This window comes from Lontra canadensis, unplaced genomic scaffold, assembly GCF_010015895.1.
Source record: "Lontra canadensis isolate GAN:19392208 unplaced genomic scaffold, GSC_riverotter_1.0 scaffold23, whole genome shotgun sequence".
In the NCBI taxonomy this organism is placed as follows: domain Eukaryota; kingdom Metazoa; phylum Chordata; class Mammalia; order Carnivora; family Mustelidae; genus Lontra; species Lontra canadensis.
This window is the reverse complement of record NW_022631017.1, coordinates 3,524,911-3,552,615: the sequence shown is the minus strand read 5'-3', so window position 1 is coordinate 3,552,615 and position 27,705 is coordinate 3,524,911. Positions and strand designations below refer to the sequence as shown.

General features: G+C 41.8%; 1 protein-coding gene across 7 annotated transcripts in view; it reads left to right on the top strand.

The window, feature by feature from the left end:
- RUNX2 (RUNX family transcription factor 2) overlaps window positions 1-27,705 on the top strand; it is a 225,351-nt gene that overhangs the window by 78,785 nt on the left and 118,861 nt on the right. For 6 of the 7 annotated variants that reach the window (XM_032862024.1, XM_032862028.1, XM_032862023.1 and 3 more), the window contains one exon: window positions 6,857-7,018. In XM_032862024.1, coding sequence (XP_032717915.1) covers window positions 6,857-7,018 — 162 coding nt within the window. Of the gene's footprint in view, window positions 1-6,856; window positions 7,019-8,069; window positions 8,139-27,705 lie in introns of all 7 variants that reach the window. The other variant, XM_032862027.1, reaches the window with a different exon arrangement.

The following is a 27,705-nucleotide window of genomic DNA, read 5'->3' as shown; positions in this document are numbered from 1 at the left end:
ACTCAAAGAAGAGAGCTTGCTCTTCTTATGTCCACAGCTTTTAATAAATGGTTGTCTCCATTTTGCCTGGCGCTTAGACACCTTGAGACATGGGAACCACTCTTCCCAAGTTAGGATTTGGAAGCATCGCTGGGGTATGTCTTCTATACTTTTTGTTTTGGGGAGTTTCTGGAACAATCTCCAAGTAGCCCAAGCAGAAGAAACAGCCCTCTAGAAAGAGAACTTAGGATATCTGCTCTGACATTGATGCCTCATGGTTCATTTCTATCTTTAGAGCATTTTTTTTTTTTAAAGACACAAGAACATACTCTGAGCATTTCTGAATTAATTGTTTACATCTTTCCATTTTAACTTCCCCAACTGCTTGCATAAGCTTCTTCAAGGCAGGAAAGCTCTTTTGTGTCCTGTCTGCCCCTTAGACCATCCCACTGGCACATGGGCATACAGAAGCTGTTTATCGCAATAAAAATTGATAATTTTTTGGTTCATCAGAACACCATGCAAGAACTTCTCTCCCCCTGCCCCTCAAAAGCCCTGTTAAGGTGGCGGTAATGACCATTTGTACCTCACAGCTGGAAAAGGGATGGCTAAGAAGAGCCTTGCCCTTGACTTAGTGAGTTGGGAGAGGGACAGTGAAGTGTACGCTGACCTCTGGGCTTCTAGTGTCTTTTTAAAATATAAGCTATGTGGAGGAGCAGCCCCGCACACTGTTGATAGTAGCAATGTCTCTGACAGACTCTGCCTCAGATAAAACCAACGCTGAGGGATTCTTTTTTTTTTCCCCCAAGTTTTTATTTAAATTCAACTTGTTAGCATATCACACAGTATTGGTTTCAGGAGTAGAATTCAGTGATTCATCACTTTCGTACAGTGCTCATTGCAACAGGTGCCCTCCTTAATGCCCATCCCCCATCTAGCCCATCCCCCACCACATCCCTCCAGCAACCCTCAGTTTGTTCTCTACCTTTAAGAGTCTCTTACAGTTTGCCCCTCTGTTTTGAAGGGTTCTTTATGTTGAGTGACTGGTTCCTTTTTATTCAATCTGAACTCTTAGTAACTAGAATTGGTCTGTTCTCACAAAGGAAACCACGATTTCTTCTGGAAGGGTGTAGTTATAGATTTGAGATGTTTACTAAGTAGCTTGACCTTATGTGCCTGGTGGTGGTTCTTGGCATGCTTGCACGGTTCAACCTGGTGCCCATCTTCTCGCTGGTTTCATCTAGGCTCCAGGACCTCTTTTGCTCCTAGGTCCCTCTGCTGCTTTTACTCCTCTCTCTCATTTAGTCATTTTGCTTTGTCACTTCCTGGCTGTGAGTACGGCAGCCCTCATAGAGGGAAGACCTGATTTTCTCTCAGGTTTATCTTATAGGTCAAATTTGATCACCGGTTCCCTTTTAAAACCCCCATTTTAGGTGAGAGCAGAGAAGTTTGGGGGAGAAATAGGGTACAGGCCTATTTAAATGCTCATGTGCTGTTTAGGATTTCAGATTTCTCAGGCACTAAGGAGTATGTGCACATTAAAAAAAAAAAGCAGCACTGAAGGTTTTGTTTTTAAATTGTACCATCTGTATAAAAACATATGCCGATCCTTTGAATTTCTATAATATGGTCATAAAAATAATATCGATACTGTTCCTGAAGATTCTCATGTGAAAATAGTGAATGACGGTTTTAAAAACACCATAAAATATTTAAAGCTCAACAGCAGTTTTCACTTCTTTCGAAAAATTTCTGAGAAAGGAAGTTTACTTATCCTCTGAAAGCTTGTGGGTGCTTATGTGTAGTGGCTTATAGGTAGTTGCTTTTATCCTCAGAGACACAAAAATCAAGAATATTCTCATTTATGTTTGAGTGGAGGACACAGTACCTCCCTCTGTTCCTGCAGAGTCAGAGGGACAAATAGTTTGCTCTAACTCTGGGCGGGATGGACTGAAGGAGAGGGTTCTGTCAGTCCCGTGGGACCTGAAGTCAGGGTGCAGACCGTTTGTTGTGTGTGAATGGCTAATTAGTAGGTTTGTCTCAGAGCAAGGCCCTACACCCTTCCCCGGTAGCAACCTTAGGATTGAACAGTGGGGCCTGAAAACCTTATCTGTCACCTGCTCTGACTCACCCAAGTTCAGAGCGAATCCCAGAAGTCTCAAGTTTCTTCAGGAAGTTGAATTCCAAAACTGCTAATGAGATCAGGTTAAGGTGACTTTTCTCTACTGTAAGCATTAATAATTGTCCATAACAAAGCAAATATGCTATAATTGTATATTTAAGATAGGATTATGTTTTCTTGGTGGTGGGGCATTTAGGAAGTCAAGATATTTTATATATAGCTCTTTTTTTCCACTACGGATTTGAAAAAAGTTAAGGTGTACATATTAAAAAATACACTAAACTGATTAGGATTTCTCGGTCTGGGAGAAACCAGGACTAAGAAAGAACGTGGTTAAAGGTAAATGATCAAAAAGGTTATTGACATGACCCACGTGGATATATTCTCCAAACAGTGGACTTCAGAACTTACAGGAAGCTTTCTAAAAATTGTCCTCTGCTAGGATAAGAGATATGGGCTGGAAATACTAACGCAGAATGAAGTTCGTGAAAGGTAGAGGTCTTAACAGTGGTGAACATGTGTTGGGTTCTTCTCATGAGCTCACTCTTTACTACTTTATCTCGATTGATCTTCCCAAAAACCTGAGGAGGAAGGTCTTCTTATTTATCCCCATTTTACAGACTAGGAAGCTTGAAGATTGGATAGATTGTATGATTTGTCCAAGATCACACAGGTCAGAAACAGTGGAGTTGGGATTGATGACATCATTCACAGCGTATTAGAGAAGGCCTTGGGCTATTGGAGACTGTTACTTTTTTTTTTTTTTTTTTTAGAGATTACTGTGTCTTTTTAAAATTATTTTTATGAGATCTAGTGAACCCCCATGTGGCAGTTCTTGTGTCTTATTTTTTTATAGCAACTCTCTCTCCTTAAGTAGGTCATTATCATAGAATCATAAGATGGTCACCCTGAAAAAGATTGGCTTGGCTCGTCAGTCTGTCCTCTGGGACAAAAAAACAAAAAGAGAGACCTCACTTGTTAAGGATAGTGAGAAGCGATTTTCGCTAATCTTGGAGATCTTCAGGTAGGACCTCTGGTAAAAGCAAAACTGTCCTTTGTTAGACTGTTCTGGTGTACATCCTGGAACTGGAAGTCAGGGACATGATATAAAAACTAAAACCTCACTGATACAACTTCTTTTATCACCTGAGGGGAAGTTAGAGGATGACTAATTACTACTTCGTTATAAAATTTCATTATTCACTCAAACCACCCTGGGAGGTTCCTTGAATGTTTGCTTATCAAGCACTTACTATTTGTGTTGGGTCTGATCTTAAACCTTCAAGAATAACACGAGACAACCCAGCCCTCCTGGATGGTTTAGAGTCAGATTTTTTGAATGATAATGATTTGCCACTCCCTGTGTATTATTTAGTCCTTACGACAACTCTGAGATGGTATCATACCCATTTTACAGGTGAAGCGATTGAAGCCCAGCAACATTAAGAAACCTAACCCTTGTCACACAGCAGGGCCTTGACCACGTGAGCTCCTAAAGAAGAGCAGTAATAATTTTAATATAGCACTTGACAGTTACCGAATGCTTTTACTTACATTATCTCATTTACTTTTGTAACAAAAAGGTAGCTGTTGTTACAGTACTCATTTCACAGCTAGCAATAATCACTTATATTTATGATGTACTTAATATGTACCAGGAATGCCAGATGACTCATCAGATAAGGCCGTGTTCATGGAATGCTCCCAGCAACCCTAAGAAGCGTCATTATTCCCATTTTACAGATGAGCTGTTGAGGCCCTGGAAGTTTCAGTGGCTTGCTCAGCACCGAGGGGAGCTTGTCTCCCCTCCAAAATTCAGAGAGTTCCCTACCACCACTGAAGCCATGCAGCTTATAAATCATAGAGCCAGGGTTCCAACTCCTATCCTTCCACTAGAAAGCTTACTTGTTCCCCCTGGACTGGGCTGTCCGCCTGCTCCAGGAGAACTGAAAGGCTGCCCACATTAAGTTCCCCGATTCTTCAGTGATATGTTTTAAACATTAATACTTCTAGTCATTCTTTACACTTCTTTGTATTTTTTCCATTTTTAGGCAGGGAGCCCTGTGCTACTGCTAACAGTAGAGGAACAGACATGCAGGTTAAACTGCTTGCTTCAGAAGGCATCTGGTCAGGTTAGATTAGAACTCAAATCCAGATTGGAATCCTGTGTGCGCAGCTCAGTTATCTATGGGATTCTTGTCCTTTTTGTCTATTGAAAACGTGGCTTGAGAGAAGGCCTTGCCTTTATGAGATCGCCTTTGGGTGCTGTAAGGAATGCATCCTTTTCCATCTGAAGGTCATTTGTATTTATGTCTGAAATGTAATGAATTACATTAATGGTTAAAACAAGGAAGTATGTTAGTATCAGATATATCACAAGGACCACTCACTCTGATTTGAAATGTTGCCAATCTATACAATCTCAGCCTTGAACATTTTAAAGCATAGAAGTTCATTACTTTAATGACCAAGTTCCCCTTAGATTTCTGAAGGAAAAGTTTATGTTAACCATTTACAGTACCATACTTTTTTTCAAGTTGCAAAATCCAGTAAATGTTCCCTAAAATTGAGCTGGATGAAATTTTCCTATGTATCTGTTGATACAGTAAACATCAGATAAATATCCAGATGTATTTCATTATTTTGACTCAGTATGTCCTATTTGGACAGCCTTTAAATAAATTGTTTCTGAATTGAACAAATAAACAAGAAATAGCTGAAACTAACTGGCTTTGATTGTATGGAAAAACCGAGAGGCTTTAAAGGAGGGACCATTTCAGAAATTCCCATGTCTTTTTGTACTCATTTTTATTTTTAGAGATAAGCCTGCATTGACTATTCAAACATATTGTTTTAAAAACTTAAGCTTTTAATTTTCAGAGGCTGATAGGTGTTAGGAGAATAGTTTTAAGCCTGGTCCAAATGTATTAGTGTCGATTCAGATGTGTTCTAACTGTGGGACTAACTTGTGTCACCCGGAGGTTTTTTGTTTTTGTTTTGTTTTTTAAGATAAGAGTCAATACTTACTGGGTGCCTCCTTGTGCTAGTCCTCTCCATATGGTTTTCTCTTGTAAAGACATTTTGTTTTTTTAGATTTTATTTATTTATTTGACAAACAGAGATCACAAGTAGGCAGAGAGGCAGGCAGAGAGAGAGGGAGGAAGCAGGCTCCCTGCTGAGCAGAGAGCCCGATGCGGGGCTTGATCCCAGGACTCTGAGATCAAGATCTGAAACGAAGGCAGAGGTTTAACCCACTGAGCCACCCAGGCGCCCCTAATTTTCTCTTGTAATTCTTACAAACTGTGATTCGGACATAACCCGAGGAAACCGAGGCTCAGAGTTGCTGAGTAGTTCACACAGCTAGAAAGTAGAAGTCTTAGAACTTGACCCCATTCTGCTCATCACAAAGTCCCTGAATATTCTAGTATACAATGCTGTCTTGTGAACAGCCTGGTGTATTAGAATTTTTAAAACTAGCAAAACATATTGGAAGTAGCAAAAAAAAAAAAAAAGATAAGGGAAATTTGCTTATGAATCTGTTTGATTAGCCTTCCAGTAAGAACAAAATTAATTTGAAATGCACACTGGAAATATATGACAAATTTACGTTTTTTTCTTCTGTAGACTGAAACTCTTTTGATAAATGTACTTGGCCTTGAACTTGTGCCTCCAGGAAGCCCCATAGAGATACATCAAAAGATATTGTTAATGCTCAGCAGTTAACCCTAACAAGTTGGCCGCCTGTTATTTTTATTATTACAGTGACGGTAGGTAACACTAGGCTGTATTCCAAACATGTGGCATCTTTAAAACAGATTCCAGTAAGATTAAAGATGTGTCCTTGCTCTTCTGTTTTTGGGTCATTTTCTGTCAGAAACTCATATGCTTAACATTGAAACTGGATGGTGATGAAGCTTTCCAGTTTTTTTGGTTTGTTTGTTTGTTTGTTTTTAAGTGGGGGGTGGAGGGAAGAGCTGAGGGAGAGGAAAAGAGAGAATCGTAAGCAGGCTCCACACTCAGCACAGAACCTGACAAAGGGCTTGATCTCACAACCCTGAGATCAGGACCCTGAGATCATGATCTGAGCTTATCCCTTTCTTAAAGGTCATTTTCTGGAGTAGTTCTAGCATGAGAATCCTGTAACTGACTGTCCTTCTCTGGGTTTTTCTCACATGCTGCTCCCTCTGTTCTCCTCCCGACCCCCAACCTCCTAACCCTCCCTGCTAGAAAGTGCCATCCATTGACCTGCCTGGAGAGAAAGCGAAATCATGGAATTCTGCACTTTAAAACCAAAAGACACATCTGAAAGATAGCAGCTGGGTATGCTGCAGGGAAAAGTACAGTGAACCTGTTCTTTAGCTAAGTTGGTTGTTAAAGAAAATCTGACTTAAAAAAAAGTTGAGAGTTATAAAAAGTGTTCATGGAAGTAATATGAGAAGATACAGAAAATAAATAAAGTAAAATTCAATTTTGTAAAGATAACTGAAGCAAGTTGTTTTTTAAGTATCCATTAGACTTTCCAAATGGAAACACTTAATGTGTGAGAGAGAAATAGTCGTTGTGCACGATCCATTTTGTCACTCTGAAACTAGAAAGTTGTGTGCCACACAGGGCCTGAAAGGCTGGGGTCAAAGGAAATAAACACTTCCTTATAGAGTGTCATTTTACTCTTGCTTTCTCCTTTCTCAGTTTGGGGTTGCATGTTCGAAGTCCACAAGTGGCCAGTACACTAAAGATTTTTCTTCTTTTTCCCAGACCCCAGGCAGGCACAGTCTTCCCCGCCGTGGTCCTATGACCAGTCTTATCCCTCCTACCTGAGCCAGATGACGTCCCCGTCCATTCATTCCACCACCCCGCTGTCTTCCACACGGGGCACGGGGCTTCCTGCCATCACCGACGTGCCCAGGCGCATTTCAGGTAAAGACCACACTTTAACTATAAACCCACTCCCGTGCAGGTGTGGGGCTGGGGTTGTAGGCCGGGCCGAGGCTCACAGGAACTCTGTATGAGAGGTGTGTGGGCCACAGTATGACAGCTGGCAAACCGGGTCCTCTGAATAATGGGGTTATCAAGTCCTTAAACATTTTAAGTTAAAAGACTAAACACCCACCAGAGCTGGCATCATTTTCTTAAAATGACATTGAATGCCACCCAGCATTAGCCCTGCTGAATTGTGGCCCCTTTGGTGGGCACCGTCTCAACTGGGGCCTTCTCCTGAAGGTCTGACGCCCGGCCTTCCTCTGCTTGCGTTCCTTTCCTTCTCAACATCCGCCTGTAAGCCAGCTTACAGACCGATGGCACAGCCTTCCATCTCTAGAGCCTCTTAACCCCCTGAAGTCCAAGCTGGCTTGTTCTGAGACAGGACCCCGGCAAACTTAATATCCTTAACAGAAGCTAGTCATTTGAAGTGTGGCCAGGCCTGGAAGAGTCTTAAGAGGCCATGTGTGGCCCCAGAGCGGCCGATCCAGACTGACGTCGCTGCCTGTGCACGAACCGTCCAGCAGCCGCAGACTCTCTCAGCCTGGCAGCCGCAGAGCTCCCACAGCCATTATTCCAGAGGCACCGCAGAGATCTGTGGCTCATGGTGGAAGTACACGAGGCGCACGTTCTGGCCTTCTCTCGCTATCACGAGAGAATTCATGGTAGAGAGCCTGAAAGTGTACACAGTCTTCATGCGGGCAGTTAGAGAAGAGTTAGAGGCTCTCGGCCAACCGTATGAGTCCTGTGAATGAGAAAAAAAATCTCTCCATGAATCTCAGGACAGCCCTGACATGCAGACCAGAGCACGGCCCCCCACACAGAAAGTAGACCCACTGAGACACACACAGTTGGATCCTCCGTGTGTCACACACTCTGCTCAGCAATCGCGCTCCGTGCACCTGTTTGACTCCTGGCCAGCTTAATGCCTCTCTTTCTTTCTCTTTGTGTTTCTGTCTCTGTTTCTCTCCCTCTCTCATTTTCTGCAAAGCTCGAAGCCGCTACTCACTCCGCTGAGTTGCATCACTGACAAGCTGAAACTCCACCAGGAGTCTTGCAGGTTTTGATTAGCTCAGACTCCTTTATTTCTTTCCACTTGGGAGGAGGGAAGGCTTTGTTTCTCAAGCGAATGGCAGGAAAGGGCTCTCTGGTCCTAGTGCCTTCACATTTTCTACAGCAGATGGACTCCCGCAGGGGTGAGTAGGGTAAGAAGAGGGGTGGAGGGAGAACCACAAGATTCTTTGGAAAACTATGTTACCCCTTTGACCCCTTTTCATTATGACGGCTGTTACGATTTTTATGAATCAACGTGGCATTTCTTGGGGGAATTGCGAAGAGTATTAAATTTTAGTTATCACTTCCCTTGACAGGAATTACTGCCTCCTTTAGGCAAACATCGGTTAAAGACATGGGAAGGGATGAGTGAGGCACAGGGGGAGAACGAGGGCCGATGTGGGATCTGAGGCACGGGGTTGGACGGTGTTGAATGAGTTCTGGTCACTACTTCTGTATTTTCTGCCGAGTCTGTTTTGTTTCACATAGGGCCAAAATGACGCTTGGCCAGGACAGATTGGCGCAAACTTGCTTCTGTTTAGGGTCCTCTGGGGCTTCTGTCTGTCCAACCCTCTGTGGCTGAAGCAGATTTGGCTGTTTGTCCTCTGGCTGTACCTAGAGGACAAAACCTCAGGGAATGATTGCAGCTTTAGGGACACTGTTCTACAGAGGTTCCTCACCCAGGTGCATTCTCAGAAGATTGAACGGGAAAACCAGGGGAAAGAACACTGAAAACACGCCGCGTAAATGCGGAGTTGCTATTGTTCACCATTTATATGTGTCATATGGGACCGTGAGATTGCTTTGAGTCCACTGACTGAGGCTTATTTAAAACCTTTCCAGAAGCCAGTACCACACAACTCTTTCCGTTTCACAGGAGAGGCCGTAGGAGCAGAAGCAGGTGAATTACCCAGCGATAGATTGATCGGAGGCCAAGGGTACAAATGAGCCTCTGCTCTAAACTAGTTTAAAACTGAGTTTCGTCCAGTTTTTTCCTCCTACCCCAAACATTTCTCTGAGTCATTCCTGGCCAAGTAAACGTGGTGCCATGGTGGGAGGTTCTGTGTAAACATTAAAGGGAGGAGAACAGAAAATCCCTCTTGTCAGCATGTTGGGAAACAGGAAGAAAGAACTAGATGGGGACTGTCAGGGAACTGGAGGAGCCCTGATTTATCTGACCTTGCTCTTGGGCATGGGGCTATGCCCTTACCCCAGAGTGCTGCCTGGTGGGCTTGGGGACCAAGTCACCTTGGCCCCAGGGAGTGCCACTTTCGCTTCCCTGGGGGCCGGTCCCAGGAACATCCCAAGAAGAATAGAGTCTGTCTCCTGGGTTTCAAGGTGCCACGTTGCATATTTTCTGTGTTATTCCCCCAAAGATCTAAAGCCTAAGGTCTAGGATGCTTTCTCTCCATAAGATGGGCAGCTAAAATATTAAACTTCTTCTCCATCTCTAGGCAGTCCTGTATTCCCTTTTTGAGATGCTTTCCAGAGCAGTTCGTGCTTTTGTGTAGAGAACTCAGTTCTTATCTCCTTATACGAAGGAGCACAGAAATACCCTCAGAGGCTCATGGGTGAGAAAGAAGTCCTTACTTGTATGGTAGGACTGAAAGTTCAGACCCAGGTTTGAGTCCCAGCTCATGTACCTGGTGGGCAAGTTCCTTACTTCTCCGAAACTTAGATCTCTTATTTGTAAATTGGAGACATAATATTAATCTCCTAGAGTTACTGTGAGGGACCGTGGGATGCTTTATATAAAATACTGCCACACACTGCACACACGCTATGTGCTCCGCAGAGTGCGGCTGATAGTATGAACCAAAAGTTGTTTTGTAATAATTGCTTATCTGTATATAATATGCAGGCAAGCACTAGCTTAAATGAGTCAAGCGGATAAAAATCTGAACTCTTAAAGGGGATTATTTGCTTTGTAAAATGGATCCACCACAGAGCAGAGGTAAAGCAAACAAACAAAAATTTAAATATTTAGGTGAGTGGATCCTCAGATGGCATTCATAAGGCACTGAGCACTGTGCCTAGCCCGTAGAAGTCCTCAGTGTTTGCTGTCATCATTACTGTACAGATTCAAAATGATGTGTGTAGCGCTAAAAGCAGGTGGGAGCCATTCACAAATGGTCAACATACTAGGAGAAAATAACTATTTCATTACAATGTTGGAAGAATAGCGTGATCATGTTCTTTTCTAAGGATCATAGGAATAAGAGCAACCAGAAAGATCTTTCAGGAAGTACCATTCCTAAGGAAATTCCATTTCATCCTAAAAGACCATTCCAAAGGAAGATCATTATTTAATGTACTTGAAGATCTTCAGAGAATCCGATTTTACAACTTCCTTTTTGGGTATCTCCCCCACCCCCCACCGCTGCCCCGAGTAATTTTTCATGTGTAGCTACAAATGCTAGACCTTAATGAATTACGAGAATGACAGTGATGGATGCTATATTGTGTTGTCCCTGCTGTGGCCCTCATGGAGGCAAGGTATAGAGAGAATAAGATGATAAACGTACGTTACCTGCAGTCCCTCCTTTACTACCAATAAAGATGCAAAGCCAGATGTCTTGAAGTTCATGAGCACAAAACAAAGATTCAGGAAATATTTCCTTAACCTTGAATAGCCTTCAATATTGTAACAAAAACAATAGCAGCAGTCATGGGTTCATGACCAAACAATAAATTACTGTCGTGTAATTGATCAGTAGGGCTTCCTGTATTGTAATGAGTTTCGTTCCTATTCAGCAGAATGAGAAAACTCAAACACTTCTTTTCAGAAACCAGTCTGGAGACCTTGGAGGGCAGGATGAGGCCCACAGGGGTTGGTTCCCCTCCCCTCCCATACTCACAATGACAAGCATGGCCTTATCACCTTACAATCAGTATTTAAGTAGCATCCTCCACCCCTGAGGGATTTTTATTCATTATCTCATTTAATCTTATAAGATCCTAAAAGAATATTCACTCCACAGAGGTTGCCAAAATTGTTTCTCACTGATTCTGTCAAAGAGCAGGGTGTGGCAAGGTGAGGACAAGTAAGCCCACAAACAGCCCAAAACATTGTGTGTCTTTATCATTGTCATAATGTTATCACCCCTGGCATCTTTGATGTTCAAAGCACTTGTGAGGCTTGGCACAAAGATGGTAATTACTTTTCTGCAGGTCATTACAAAATACTATGTAAGTAAATAATTACAGACTTTCAAAAATGTATTTTATGTAATTATCCGATATGAAAAGAGACACAACTTTTTCTTTGACTTGTGGGTTAGCGTAGCGTAGGAGCTATCTATCGCTGGTCTCTGGAAGGAGACCCTCCGTAAGTTTATTCCCTGCTGATAACTTCTCTCCTGCCCCACCCAGCCGACTGAAGCAGCTTAGACTGACCTAAGTCTGTCCCGCTCTTTGGCGTAAGTGAAGTGAAAGGGACTCATAGTAAGTGAAGTGAAAGGGACTCATACAAGCATTTTTCTGTGGTCTTGGTCGTTGTGCCCATGGACCTCTCTGATGCTTTCGAGGGGTCTCTTAGAGAGTTAAGATACGTGAATTAGAGACGCAAGGGTACGGTCATACGTGTTGTCCGCCTCTGTTACTCTGGGAGAGGCCCATGCAGGTTGTGTGCATGATTTTTTTTTCTTACATGAGACAGAGTTAGGAACTGTAATCTCTTTGAAGGTTACGTATTATTTTTTTGCTTGTTTCAGCAAATGGTCTTGATTTTCTTCTTTCAAAATATTTAAATATCAAAAAATTCCACTTAATCAACTGTGCAGGACTAGTCAAGATGTCTCTGTTTTTATGACTCTTAGTCGCTAAACTATAATATTTCCAAAGGTCAGCAGAATTGGCATTAGTCTAATAAATAAAGTTACTAAAAATTATTTTATTACTACCACAAAATCGAGAAATTGCCAGTGGAAAAACCCCATTTGATCATTCAGGGCTGATCGGGAGGGGTGTTTCGTGTGATTTCAAATGGAGCAGTGTTTGCTTCACTTCATCTTTAAATGTCCCTAATAACCGAGTTTCTGTCAAGTCCCCCGAGTCTGGTTTTGAAACCGGCAGCTTCAGTAATGTGCCAAGTATATGTGCACATTTATTTTCACTGGGCCACTCTTAACTCACAGGAGGGAGTGACGCCTTAAGAGAGGTTAAAAGGAAAACTCCAGCAATTAATACTAATAAACCAGAAAGTTAAAGCAACGATAATAAAACACTAGAACATCTACTTTTTTTTTTTTTTTTTTTTACTACAGAACCATTTCTTTATTAAGAGCCACCTGTCAGGTAGACACACCTCGGCCACAGCAGCCACGGGCAAGTAATTAAGTTTAATAGGAGCCACTCTTATTTTGAAGAAGTTCTCTGTTTAAAGCCACAGAGGGGGAAGTTATTAAATTTAATAGACCCTAAACAAAGGCAAGCCCTGTGTTACCAGTGGAATGTTGTTCAGTATTCTTCTCTGTGTTATCGACAGCGATTGGTTGGGTTATTTTCCTTTCTAGAAGTGGGAATTCATCTTGCTTTCTCTAAAGGTAGACTCTCTTCTGACGTGAGCAGTTGAGGTTTTTATCTTCTTGCTGGGGGGAGGGGCAGATTCAGGGCATCCTGGGACCTCAGTTTACTGAGAGTTCTGAGCGCCGGGTGCTAAGGACCCAAGAAGTGGTTTCCACTCCAACCAGATCAGTCAGGTTAGTTGGGCCTGCTCACAGAACTGAGGGGACTGGGTTGTATGGTATTTGCTGTTACTTGTAGTTAGACTGAGGTACGGAAGCTCCCCATGAAGCCTGCGTACATGGCCTGACTCTGACTCCACACATGGTTCTTGTCAGTTGTTTTCGTGAGGACTGGTTTTTGGTCCATGTGCAACCACCCACACATGAGGAAAAGATGTAGAAATGAAGGGGCTCGTGCCTATGCAGGGATGGCAAAGACATGGCTACAGAGTTTACTGAAAGATTTGCTGCAGTCCCTTTCTCTTCATAGGAGAAAGCTTGCGAGCTTGGACCTCACTTCACTAAAAGTATTAAAGTTAATTTTTTAATGACACGGTGACTTCTGGGGTTCCCTGGGATCCGAGGAGAGGGTGGAGGCAGTGTGACTGAGGGAACCCCCGAGTTTTGGTTTCATTGTCACTGAAGATTCTTTGTGCTGTTCTCAGACATGTCAGTTAATTCCTTGGGCCTCCGCTGGCCCGGCTGAACAGATTACTCAGAATTGCCCCTCCACGTGTCTCAGAATTTTGTGCAAGGAGTGAACGATGTCTGCCCAGGGATTTGTTGTTCTTAGGACTTCTAGCAAAGAAAGCTTGCCTTACCTGATAAAAACCAGTGCAGAAAGTAAGTTGTATTGTGAGCTTCAAAATGGTAGAAACATACTGTTTTATGTATACATATATTTGTATTGATACTTTATTTTTTAGAACAGTTTTATTTAAAACTTTCTAGAGAAGTTTTAGATTTACAGAAAAATTGAGCATAAAGTAGAGCTGAGATCTATCCCCTAACCCCATTGTGCCCCCCCAAACCCCCGCCATTTTGTCTTATTCACAGCGTGCATTTGTGTGGTGAGTTTGTTACGATTGATATACCAATATTGATACATTATTCTTAATTAAAGACCATAGTTGTTGTTAGCGAGTTCGAGTTCGCTCTCAGTGTTGTGCTTCTCTGGGTTTTGTCAAATATATAATGCCATGTATCTACCACCAGAGTCCTTCAGAATAATTTCATTGCCCTAATATCACCCTGGGCTCCACCTGACTATCCCTCCCCACCAGCCCCCACAGCCCCTGGCTGTGATCTTTTACCTGCCTTGATAGTTCTATCTTTTTCAGAATGTCGTATGATTGGAATCATAGAGTCTGTAGCCTTTTCAGACTGGCTTCTTTCTCTTACTTTGCCATGTGCATTTAAGGCCCCTCTCTATCTTCCCATGACTAGAGAGCTCGCTTTCATTTACCACTGGATAGTATTCTATTGTAAGGATATTAAGTCTGTTTTTTAAAACATCAAGGCTGCTCTCCCTCCTCCTGGGAATACCCCCACCCCATTTCCTCTTGTCAATGACTTTGTCAGTGGTGCTTCTTTTTCAGAAAGCGTTGCATGCATTCCTTCCTGGGGAAACGCTTCTGCTGTCAGAGCAGTTGTCCCCAAATGGTCCAGATTATGGTTTTCTGTACCTTTGGTCCATTTCTTAATGAAGATTTTTCTTTAGCTTTTTCCATTGACTGCGGATTAAACATTTACATTGTGGTGATGATTCTTAATCAATTCAAGTACAGAACAGACCCAGATAAAAATAATAACCCACTTATCTGGCGACTTCGCTGCTCTCCTAGGTAAAGGATGGTCCTTTTCTCTAAGGATGCCTGGCATTCCTTACGTAAGCTGCGCCAGTTTCCCACTTCCATGCAGGCCTCCAGCCCTCTCCTCCACGCTGCTGGCCAGGGCCCTGTTCATCTTTCTCAGCCATCTCTTTCCTCAAAAGAATCCCTTCCCTGACTACCACTTTCCTCAGAGTTTATTCCTCTGCCCACACCCATCCATTTCTCATATCTGGCTTTGGACACACTTCTAACGTGATACATACCTTCCTTTAGTATCATCGTTTGCTCACATGCCTTTCGCCTTCTGCAGGAAGTGAGCTGCTCAAGCATGGTGACTGTGTTGTACATACTTGGAAACCTTACAACCGAGCACAGCTTTGGGCACATAGTATATGCTCAGTAAATCTTGAAGGAAACAAATTATTAGTAGGAAAGGTGATAGAAAAGTACAGGAAGATCGGCATGTAGAAGATATAAGGGAAGAAGACAGGGAAAAAGAAGAAAGAAGATTTTGTTCACCTGGAACAACAAAGAGGAGACAAAACAAGAGGAACTTTTTATTGCTGATAAGGACAGGAAATAGCACAGTGTGAGTGTGCATAAGCAGCATATATTTTTATCTCCAAGCCTTTCTGCAATGTGTTTCATATTTAGAACACATAGCAAGACTGTATCTGTTTCCAGAACTTGCTGCTAACAGTTGGTAATAATGCCAAAACATACTTTAGTTCCAGCTTGAAACCAAATGATCAAATAGAATTTTTGATTTCTAATTTAGAGTCTGACATTAATTATAGCCATCATGTAATAAAGTGTCAAAGTCTTTTTTGAGAAAATAATAGAAATTATATTAACTAAGCTGTAATTTGAAGCAAAACTACTCCTCTAAAACAAGGCAAAAGATCTGGTTTTGACAACATTTTTGACAAAGTCTTACCTTCTCCAGACTGGATTTCTCCTGTTCTCCCCATCCTCCCCACCCTTGCGGTATGATAGGGGTTTCCTGTTACTGTCCAGGTCTGTGGTTTCTGGGCACATCACACTTTGTCAGTGTCCCACTTCATGCCTGGCACCCAGAACCAAATTTCCTTACTCTTGGCCTCTGTTAGCCTAGACTAACGTGGCCTTCGTGCTTTGGCGACCATGCTACACTCTGTCCCCTCATGTTTGCCATTTTCCGGCAAGCTGCATTACTCCCTCTTTCTTCTTTTTTTTTTTTTTTTAACTTTTACAGTTATTTGTTCAGATCCAATAGGATAATTTACAGTTATTCCTGTTTGGTTTTTATCTTACTTAATTCAAGTAATAGTTCCTGCCTGTCAAGAATTTTTTGGATTTTAATCACTTCATCCAATATAGTAGTAGCAGTAGTAGCCTCTCAGCATTCCTTCCTACCTAGGATGTCTTTCTTCAGTTGATTTCAGTCATCTCAAGTCAGCTCGGCAAATCCTTGGTACATAATTGTAATTTGCTTAGGCAGCCAACAAACAAAAAACAAAATCGAAGACATCATCTGTACTTTCAGGAAGCTTTCAGTCTTATTTAGGAGCTGACACATGCAAATAGGACCCAGTGACACTGTGATGCTGGCTCAGGGAGAAACCGGAATGTGCAAAAAATGCTCAGGATTTTAGTGGAAGGTGATTTCTTTGCCCCAGTGCCCGAGCAACTTAAAACCTTCTCCTTAGGAAATTAAAAAAAAGAAAAAGAAAAATCACTTCCACTGTACTAGATTATACTTTTACTCTGAGTACTTCAATGTCAATTACATTTTCAGTTGGAAAAAAAAAAAATTCCACTTGTTGGCCTGTGTGGTTTCATAATGTTTCTTAAGATAGGACAAGAACATAGAGAAAATCTTGTCTTTTCCCAGGTAGATTGAAAGTTCCCTTAGGTCAAGGACGTGGCCTGCTAAGTACGCTTTGAGGTCTCTCTGTGAGTCCTTGTTTTATGCTCTGTGTGTAGATGCTCATGGAAGTACCTGCCCAATGTAGAAAGGTTTGTCCAATAGTGCTGCATGCTTTCAGGTCCCTTATGCTGTATCTGTTGCTAGAAATTGCTAATAAATCTAGAAGTGGGGCTGGAGGAGACCAATGACAATTGTCATTTACTTTAATGTCTTATTTCATAGGCACAAATACGGTCCTAGCGTGTGTTTATATGATAGAATTTTTTACTTTCTCTTCTGAAGTCAAGCAACATTGTTAACTCTATGCCATTACATATACATATGCACATATGTATGTACTCACCTGTTCACTACTCTTAGAATGAATATACATATAAATATTCTTGACAGGTCTATTATTTGTCATGTTAGTAAGTATCAGCCAAGCTACTACTTGAACTTTTTTCCAGAAAAATAGGAACCATTGAAACCCTTCATGTCTTTGTATTATTTTGTTACTTCAATGAGCATTGATTTCTCAGGAAATATTAAGTGATCACTGCTGCTAGAAAGGGGGAAAGAGACACTGTGTGATTATTTTGTTTGTTTTTAGATTTGTTAACATGGAGAAATAGTTATAAGGGGAAAGTTAGAAAGATATAGTTGAAAGAAGTAATTAAACAAATAAAAAATTTCCATATAACTAAAGTTAAATTTGAATCATTCAAAGTCATTTTTGGACAGCATTTTATTTGGAACAGTTCAAAGCCCTTTTCAGACTTCTTTTTTGTTTGTTTTCTTAAAAAATGACCAGGAAGGCATATATTATTAAATTGGGTGAGAATTTGAAAGACTTGGTTTGAGACAAATCTAGGATCCCATGTGACTACACAACCATCTAATTTTTTTTTTTTTTATGTGATGCTCCAGAAATTCACACATCTCAGATTCATGAGTCTCATAAATGAAATGCTGCTCAGGCACCAGTGTCCTGAATATCTGAGAGGATTTCTTAAGCAGGAAGTTGTCACCTTTTCCAGAGAGATTTTGGCCTTAAGTGATAAACTTGGAAAAGCAGTCCAGCATGGTAGACTGGAATAAGACTGATGTTCCTATATCCAGAGTTCATCACTCTCTTGCTAATCACAATGGTCACTGTTCCAGCTTTCTGTTGTAATTAGTAATAATGCTATAGTTAATGGAATAATAATAACAAATATAATGATGGTTATAAACACTCCGCCCTGGGCCAAGGAGAGCAGTGACTCATGATAAATCAATAAACCCATTGATGTGGTCACCATAAATCCATACCTAATTAAGAAGGTATGGATTTTATATTAATAAAAACCCTTTATAAATAAAAACCACCAAGGAAATAAAAACAGGCTTGGAAAAGAGGAAAAAGTCTGAGAATAGTGATGTGGTATACTCATCATTAAAAAAGGAAAAAAACAAACCCAGAAGCTCGCCAACTACACCTGATGAAAACGATACATTCTCAGTGTTGCTTAAAGGTACAGTTGTGAGTTGACCTAAAAGATCCCAAAAAGGAAAGAGTTTGGCTCTCTGGACAGTTCACACAGAAAGTTCAGGGTTTCGTGGCTTTTTTTTGTTTGTTTTTTGTTTTTGTTTTTTTGTTTTTTTCTTTTTTGACCTCAGAGTCAGAGTGGGCAGGTGTCACAGGTACAGTACCTTTGAAGAATTCATTGGGTCTTGGTTTTTGGTCCACTCTGATGATCTCCGTCTTTTAACTGGTACATTTAGACCATTGACATTCAAAGTGGTTATTGATCTAGTTGGATTAATGTTTATCATATTTGTTACTGTTTTTTTTATTTATTGCCCGTGTTCTTGATCTTCCATTTTTTTTGTCTTCCACTCTTTTTCTGCCTTTCATGCTTTTCGTTGAATGTTTCACATGGGTCCATTTTCCATCCGTTCTTCAGTTATACTTCTCTTTCTACCCTCTTTTAATGGTGACCCCAAGTTTGCAATACACGGTTACCACTACTCCCAAGTCTACCTTCAATAACACCATAGCACTTCATGGATAGTGTAAGTACCTTATAACATATGCACAGCTGTGTGTACGTTTTATGTGGACATAACTTTTCAGTTTCTTTGAGTAAATGCCAAAGAGTGCAATTGCTGGATCACATGGTAAGAGTATATTTACTTTTGGGAGAAACTGCCAAACTGTTCTCCCAAAGTGGCCGTACCATGTGGCATTCCGACCAGCAGTGAATGCGAGTTCCTGTTGCTTTATGTGATCTCTGTGTACATTTATATTTAAAGTGGGTTTCCTGTATATAACATACAGTTGGGTCCTGTTTTCTAATTCATTTTAGCAATCTCTGTCCCAAATGGTGCATTTAGATCATTGATGTTCAAGTGATGATTGTTGGATTAACTAATATAGTTGGGTTGACCTTTGAAGGTTTATTAAAACCTCAGATGATCCGTTTAATCAAGCAAATGATTGAAGCATTTAAATTGGGACACGCATCCCCAAAGGGGACTGAACCTAATCCCGATAAAATAGCAGTTGCTCAATAAAATTGTGTTGTGTTGGTTTATTAGAAAAGTGTTCCTTCCAAGGTCCAGGCATGCAGCATGGTGATTACCACTCCCAGCCTCCCTGGCAGCATGTGGAAATAGGACTTGGCTGGGAATTGAGGAACCTGAGATCTATTTTTAGATGAGCCTCTGAGTTCTTGAGCAGCTCGCTTAATCTCTATGGGCCTTAGGTTCCTTACGCACAAAATAAGTTAGTTGGGCTAGATATTCCCCAAGGCCCATCATTCTGAATGTCTAGGATTCTAAAATAAGGCCTGCGCAGTTAGGTTTTCTCTCAGAAGCATTTAGCAGTCAGCACATCAGAAATCTAAATACTGCCATCCATAATAACAATAAAGGCTAATGTAGTATTTGACTTACGAACTGAATTCTTAGGAAGAACTACCATAGATGCTAAGAAAAGCTTTGTCTTGTGCCTCAGTTGATTCTGATGAGGAGCAGTCTAGGATCAGGTTAATTACTGCCAAAGAACTATACATTCAGACCTTGACCCTTGACCATAACTGACTTCTGTTCAAGGTGAAGCCCTGTATATGTGCATGCGTGTCCGAGTCTGTAGACAGGTTTTGAAACCACGGCTTTATTAACATCAAAAAACTTTATTTTATTGATATTTTACATACTTTGCATGGTTTTATGTAACTTAACTATTTTACACCCTCTTTCCCTGAGAATGGTTATAATGAAGTGTAATTTATCTTACTGGAGAATTGAGAATCTTATAAGTTAAAGATTATGAAAACAAAATAATAGGTGAATTTTATTAATAATAGAATAAATGGGGTCAGAGGACCAGATTATATATATTAAACAAAGTATATATTTAGAGAAAATATTAGAATTATAACAAAGTTCCTTTTAGTGTGAAACATTGCTATCATAGTATTTTTTTAAGAGATTTTATTTATTTATTTGTCAGAGAGAGTGAGAATGAGCATAAGCAGGGGCAGAGGGAGAGGGAGAAGCAGAATCCCCACTGAGCAGGGAGCCCGATGTGGGACTTGGTCCCAGGACCCGGATCATGACCTGAGCTGAAGGCAGATGCTTCACCTACTGAACCACCCAGAAGGAGCTCGTTGCAAATCATAGTATTTTATGACCACATGATAAAAATCTTCATTAATACAAATTACTGTCGACATTAAATTTACTCATTTATTGAGACTGTTCTAGTCATTGGAGATACAGTGATGAGTAAGACAGAAAAACTTAGGGGGCTTTTTCCCCTGACATGTGATATAGTGATTTAACAGTCAGGCTTTGGAGCCAGACTCTCTGGGTTTAAATCCAGGCTTTTCACTTACTTGCTGTATGATCTTGGGAATATTACTGAGCTTGTCTGTGCAGCAATTTCTTCATCTGTGAAATGGGTAATAATACCACCAACCTCAATAGGTGGTTATAAGGATGAAAGGATAAAGCATGTAAGGCTCTTAGAATAATGCCTGGTAATAAATGGTAGCAATTACTGGGGAAGGGCAGGCAAATGAAAATGAGAAAGTATTATCTAGGGGAATGTACTGTGAAGAAAGCAAAACGGAGCAATGTTATGAAGAAGCTGAGCTCTAAATTTACAAGAAGGAGTCAGCCCTGTGCTGCTCATTGCAGGCAGTGGGGAAGGCGGGTGCAAGGGCCCTGGGGTGGGAAGAGGAATGCCTGGTGGGTATAGCATGAAGAAGATGAGCTGGAGGCTTCAGGTCCCTGGAGGCTTCAGGACCTCTGCCCGTCAGGAGCCGAAGTTTGGGTTTGCTGGTCCTCGCAGTGAGAAGCCATGGACAGATTTCAAGCAGGGTCCTGATATAAATGGATTTCTAGTTTCAGAAGGTCACTCTGGCTGTTCAAGGGTGAATTGTGGAAGAGGATGAGGGAGCAAGCGAGAGTGTGTCTGGGAGGACAGGGGCTCATGCTTGCCTGGAAATTGTGGGGATGGAGATGCGTGGGACGGGAGTCGGGCTTTTGCCTCCATCATCAAAATGTTTTAGTGGTGCTTTCCCCCAGTTGTTAGTCTACTTGAAAAAGAATAATATTATATCTTCTAAAATGTTAGTTAACCTTTGGGCATTGTTCACACATCCCAGAGTGCAGCAGTAATTCAGGAATTGCTTGATATATTGGGTGAATGCAGAACTAGCAACCTGGAAAATTCAGGCCAGAAATCCATTGTAAGAGCTGAAGTGCTCGGTTTGGTAGTTTTCATTGACACATTAATCTGATTATTTCCGGGAGCTCCCCTTCCTTGGCACCGCGCAAAGACAGATTTCAGTGCAGTGAAGCACGATGAGGAGATTAATTTGGGAGACTGACCCGCATTGTGTGTTCTCCTCAGCCTCTTCAACTATTGGCGGCACATTTTTAGGTCTCTCATAGCCTTTAGATACTCTAATTCCATTTACTGCTTTTAAGCTGGGGTGACATGAACATGGCCACACTGGTGTGAGCTGGCTGGCTCTGCAGGTGCTCATCCCGGGAAGCGTGTGTAACAGCCCTGAGGTGAGGAGACCCCTGAGCAAGCCTCAGGCTTGCGTGCCTCTATTTGGCATTTGAGCCAGTAAAGCTAGATGAGGCACAGTTACTTGTCCTCCCTGTGAATGGAGGAACAATCCAGAACAGCTTCGTCCCAGAGGACTGAGAAATGGGGGCATATCTGAAATTGGAAAGAACTTAAATTGATAAGGGAGGAGGAACTTGTTCTAAGTCAGATTTTGTAAGCAGAAACTAAGGGTCAAGGAGGAAGTTTAAACAGCTGAGATCATTAGTCTAAGTGTGTAGTCAGCTATCACTGCCTTCTCAGGTTCTTTCCATACCCTGTACCTTAAAGAGACCCCCTCCACCACCTCCCCCCAACCAACCTTCAGTTAGTGGCTCTTGAAATTAGCTTGAAGACCTTGTGAAGATACGAGTAGTTCTTAACATTTCCTATTTGAAAAGTAACAAAAGTCCTGCTCTCCATGGGCATAAGCTCCTTTTCTTCCTGGCATCCCAAGGTGCAAAAGTATGCATGCTGCAAACCCATATTAATCATTTTTAAAGAAAAGAAGGAAAACAGTAAAATCAGTATCTTGGGAGCAGTGACCTAATCTACTTAAAATTTATTTGATGAATCTGTTTTGAGTTTTAGAAACCCAAAGGACTCAAAATGAGATACAATTCAAAGAGTATCATCCTCTCCTAGGATGGGGAAGGTAGAATGATTCCCAGGGCTCTAAAAACTTTACAGATTAGAACTCTGGGTAATGGGTTGGCTGTTTCTTGGGCTGTCAAACCTAGTTTTTAACCTTTCTCCCTGGCTTTGTCCTTTAGAATAGAACAGTAATGGAGAATAGAAGTCAAAGAAACAATGTAAGGAAGAGAAAAATCTAGATTGAGGAGCAACAGGTAACACCACTGGGAGGGGCGGGGCAGGGGGAAGCTACTTGTGAAAGGCGTAAAATCGAAGGACAGTGTGCTCTTCTAGGAAGAGGGGTATTTTCTTCCTAGGAGCCAGGAGTTCCAAATCTCAATGGTACAAATGTGTGCAGTTAATTCCCTTCCTCTTCAGAGGAGGATGGTCTTGATCATCCTCATCCTTAAGGCTTGGCTACTGTTCTTTTTTGCTGCCACACTGCAATATAATATTGAAACTCACCATAGAAGTGGTAACCAGATAAAAGTAGGACCTTAGGACTAGAAACCTGGAATCTACCATGCTCTCCTTCACCATGTTGCCTGATACCTGAAAGAGAACAACTATTTCACCAAAATGAACCCCGCCCAAGGGTCTGCCTGCCAGCGTTTTAATAAAAAAGTAACATCTCAAACTATAAATAGTAGAACTTCTAGTTAAATGCTTTAAACAGATCTTTCTGAAAGTTTATAAAAATCCTATAAGCAAGACCACTTAGGGTATGTAGAAGGCCCATTGGAGCCGTCCACCTTGAGGTAAAACTCTTCAGTGACACACAGATGGGGCAGGTGAGTTCTAACACAGATAATAAACAGGTGAGTGTTGAGGGACATGGGATGAATGAAGAGATCTGTACAAATTAGCCCTGAGAGTTAGGACCGTGGAGTCCCCCCACAGCATCATGTGGGGTGTGAGGAGGCCCACAGCCTGGTGCAGCTAGGTGACAGGTGGATTCCAGCTACCGGTCAGGCTGCTCTCTCTGAGGATGCTGGCCTGGAGGCTGGGTCAGCCAGGAGATGGGAGACTCGGGCAGGTGCCACGGGGCATGTGAAGAAAAACTGAGGGCACTATTAGGAAGGAGGAAGCCTCCTCATGGGAAAGCTTGATTTCTTCTTCTGCTCTAATTTGGGAACTCCAGAGAGCAAGGAAGTTGAAAAGATTCAGGACAACCAGGTCATCTGTGACAGTGGCTTTTCTGATGGCAGAAATGAAAGCTTCTGGATAAACAACACCATGTATTCCAAGACAAATCAGGTGCTGAGGAAAATGGGGAGAGTTAAAGCAAAACTAAGTCCAAAGGTGATGGTAAAAACTTAACATTAATAATAATATTTAGATAGTATTTTTTTTAAGTTTTATGTATTTTAGAGACGAGGGCGTGAGTGGAGGGAAGGACAGAGGGAGAGGGAAAGAGAATCTCAAGCAGACTCTACACTGAGTGTGGACCCCAGCATGTGGCTTATTCCAGTAAGCCTGAGATTATGACCTGAGTTGAGATCAAGAGTGGAACGCTTAACGGACTGAGCCACCCAGGTGCCCCTAGAAGAATTTTAAAAGCACTCTCACAGATAGTGTCTCATTTAATCTCCATGACAGCTCATTGGAGTGTAGATATCACTATAGACTCTATTCTGCCAGTAGGAAATTAGGGCTTGGAGACATTCAGAGACTTGGCCTAAGTCACACAGTGAATGAGCAGGAGCGTCAACCCCCAACCCCGAGTCTTTTTGTTCCAAATGTGCTTTCCTCACTACACTTTGGTCATAGGGGTCTCCTCCTTTCAGAACCAGACTTTGCTACAGAGCCGGCTGGGTGTCATCCTCAGAGGGAGTTTTACTGCACTGGTCTTTCCAGGTGACATGTGGGGGACAGAACACCAGCAATCCTTAATAATAGCCAATGTTCATGTTTTATAAAGGTCAGAGTCCCAAAATAAAGTAAAAGTCACCAAGTTCCTGCCAGAAATAACAGTGGAAACAATCTATCTTCTTCTTTCATAAATCTGAATTTTATTTTACAGATTAAAATTGTACATATTAATGAAAGCTTAGAACCTCAAAGTTCATATTTTTATATGTGGAATGGGAAACTGAGGCTACTGGAGTGAGGCATAACAGTACATCCTATCCTGCAAAAGTTGGAAAGGTTGGTGTAAAATATTTATTGTAGCTTCAGCTAGTTCTGATCAATACCACTTAATTCGAAGAACCCAGAACAAGAAGGAAAGAGAAATAGCTCACATTCTATTTCCCATTGAAAGTGTGAGCCTAGAGCTAATTTTAACCTTCTTTACTGCTCAATTTAATGGTGAAAAGCTTTCGTACAAGGTACGTTTCGTTCCCATTTTCTTTTGGCTTCTGTCGCAAATGGTTATTAACAATTACATTTTTTTCAGTTTGTGGAAAAATATTCTAGATTTTCTAATTGGCATTCATATCTGGAGAGAAAACCTGGGTATTTCATGCACAGTGCATATGCCTCATTAAAAAAAAAAACTGTAATACTATTTTTTAATGAGGGTACACCTTTCATGGAGGAACAGTATTTCTAATAGAATTTTTAAAGAAATTTTTGGAATTCTCAAGGTTGCCTCACATGTAACGGAATCAGAATTTTGAAGCTGGAAATCCATGGGGACGACTTAGTTAAATCCTGTCATTTTGCTGACAAGGAACGAGGGGGTCAGAGAGGGGAAGGGACTCCAGGTGGCTGTCCTGCTTGCTGGGGACAGCGCCGTGACTAGAACCCACATCCCTGGCTGGTAGTCAACATGCTAGAATTGTTTTCTCCTGCTACATTTCCAGTAGGGTGCTGACATTTTTTCTGTTACTGCTGTACATGGCCTCTGTGATCTGAAGAAGAAGAAAAACGCTACCCTCAAATTATCTCCTCCTCCCTTGCTCTTTCCTCTTTTATCCTAAAATTAAATCCTTATGAAGAAACGGAATAGATTTTGCCCTGGATGTGGACAGCACCGTCTCTTTTTTGACCAGTCATTGGCTGTTTTGGTCCACATCTGGACCAGCCTCAGTACACTGTATGCTCAGGCTGGGAAAAATAGGGCTGGGGTTTGGTGTGTGTCAGGCCGAGAACTTCCACTGTTTGAGGAGGAGCTCCCACTGGACTACTGTTTGTCCCACAGCACACTGCGCAGACCAGGCTGGCTTGCGCGTGCGCGCGCTCTCAGTCTCTCTCTCTTTCTTTTTTGGTCATCAAAACAAGTAGCTCTTCTCAGACACCTCAATACATAATTAGGTGTGTCTGTTTACACTTGGGAGACAGAGGGCTTCATGTCCTAAAGCAATACAGGGGATCTGGGAGCAGCCACAAACAGATGTTGGAAATGTCCATTTGTGGTGAGTTTATTACTATAGCACCAGAAGTAAACACTGAGGATGAAACCCCTCTGAAGGGGTGGGTGTGTGTGTATTGAGAGGGGAGTGTTATCGAGCACAGGAGAAAGTGAAAGGAGGTCCTAGTTTTCTTTCTTTTTTTTTTTTTTCTTCTTCCCCGATTTGCTCTAGTATTTGTTTATCTCCTACAATAAGGAAAAGTTCACTCTTTGGCTTTGGCTGTTTGAAGGCTTTTGCCAAATGCTTAACAATCTGTTGGGTTTGATTTCTCTCAAAAAAACCACTTTGAGAACAAGGCTCTATGTAACTAAGATGTGTTTGTTTTTGTTTAAATCACTCAGAAGAGAAATCATCTCTTGTCCATTGTTAAAAGAGAGGTTTCAATCAAAGGAAAATTCTACATATTCTAAAATATACAAACAGCTCTTTGAAACTGATGCCAAATCAAACTCTAAAAGGGACGTTTCTCTTGCAGAAGTTTTGAGTTAATTCCGTGTGCAAGGCTTGAGTGGAAAAACTCTGAGACAGTCAGAGGAATGAGATACTGTAACACTGAATTTTGGATTCGGAAGTCCTATGAGGAGCATTGTCTTGGGATAGCGTGGAGACTCTTGGACATGGTTTTAGGCTAAACTCTAGAAACAAAGAAAAGAAATGCTCTGCGAAGTGAATCAGTTTTTAAGTTAAATAAAAGTCAGTAGTTTGTTTTCTGGTGTTACTGAATCTAAACCTCCAATGTGAGGAGGCATGCCTGTCCTCACTTTATTAAAAAATTCAGCTGAAATGTTCCCTTGTTGTTAAAGAAATGCCATCCTTTCCCCTATTAGGATTCCTATTAGGATGAAAAGTAGTAGATGTTAATAAGACAAGCTCAGTGGGGAAAAGGGGCACAAATTAGGAGACCCAACAACTTCATTTTGGTTCTGCCGCTAATTGACTTCATGAAATGATTCATCGTTTCTTTGATGGAACTTCGTGATCAGTTGGTATCTGTGACACCTACCTCACAGGACCATTTTGTGAAGGTAAAACCAGATGTACATAAAAGCAGGGACAGCTCAAAAGCAGTGTGTGAATTTGAGATATTATTTCTTTTTTATTTATTACTTTTGAGGGTAAGTGTTGATGTGGCACAAGATACTTTGCTTGGGCTGAAAAAAGTGAGAAAAAGCTTTCGTTTTTAGGATAAGGGAGAAAACGGGGGAGCAAGGTCTAGAACAATAGCTGCACCCCAAAACTGGTGGGCAGAGCAGAGTTGTGAGTCTGGAACTAACCTAAGCCCTTGAGGTCCTGGTAAGCACAGGGATGGTAGTTCAGGAAAAGCAATTGACTGAAAATGGGCAGGCAGAAATCAGAAAGCAGACACAAACCCCACAGTCAGAGAACTGGTCACTGTCTCTTCCTCCCCCACCCCCCACACTTAAACATTTTCTGTGTGTCACTCTGAGAAGAGCCACAGTGACTTAAAAGATAAGTTGGACAGAGCCTGTTCTCAAGGAATTTATAGGCCACTGGCAGTGAGAAGGTAATGGTAGGACTGCTGTGTGCACCCTAGGAGAGATAGGAATGGAGAACTGAGTGCAGAAGGAGAGGTCCTTGTGGGCTAAAGCAAGAACATGAGCAGAATCTTTGAAGCAGAAGTGGATTGTGAGGTAGACTTTATTTTTTTATTTTTTCGAAGAATTTTTATTTATTTATTTGACACAGAGCACAAGCAAGGGGAGCAGCAGATAGAGGGAGAGGGAGAAGCAGACTCCCTACTGAGCAAGGAGCCCGATGTGGGGCTTGATCCCAGAACCCTGGGATCATAACCTGAGCCAAAGGCACTCGCTTAACCAACTGAGCCACGCAGGCACCCCTGTGAGGTAGACTTTAAAGGCTGCTTAGAATTCCAAGGGACTGAGATGGGGGGGGTGGTGATCATGTAAACCAGGGCAGGAAGTGACAGTGGGGGGTGGGGAGTACAATAAATGGAAGAGGGTCCAGTCTGACTGGATTGTGAGTTGATGAATTGCAGTGAGAGACAAGACCAGAAAGGTAAGTTGGGACAAGACTGTCATTGCAGCAGATGTTTGTCATGTGTCTACAGAGATCTAGAAATGTACACATACTTAAGTAAAAGGCATGACATGAAGTCCCAGAACATGTAGGCAGCAATGAGCAAGAAAATCCTGAGGACCCAGTAAGCTGCACAAGACAAGGATTCAGGAACCTAGATAAGCCGTGTGGGCAGAAGATCCAACACACACACAA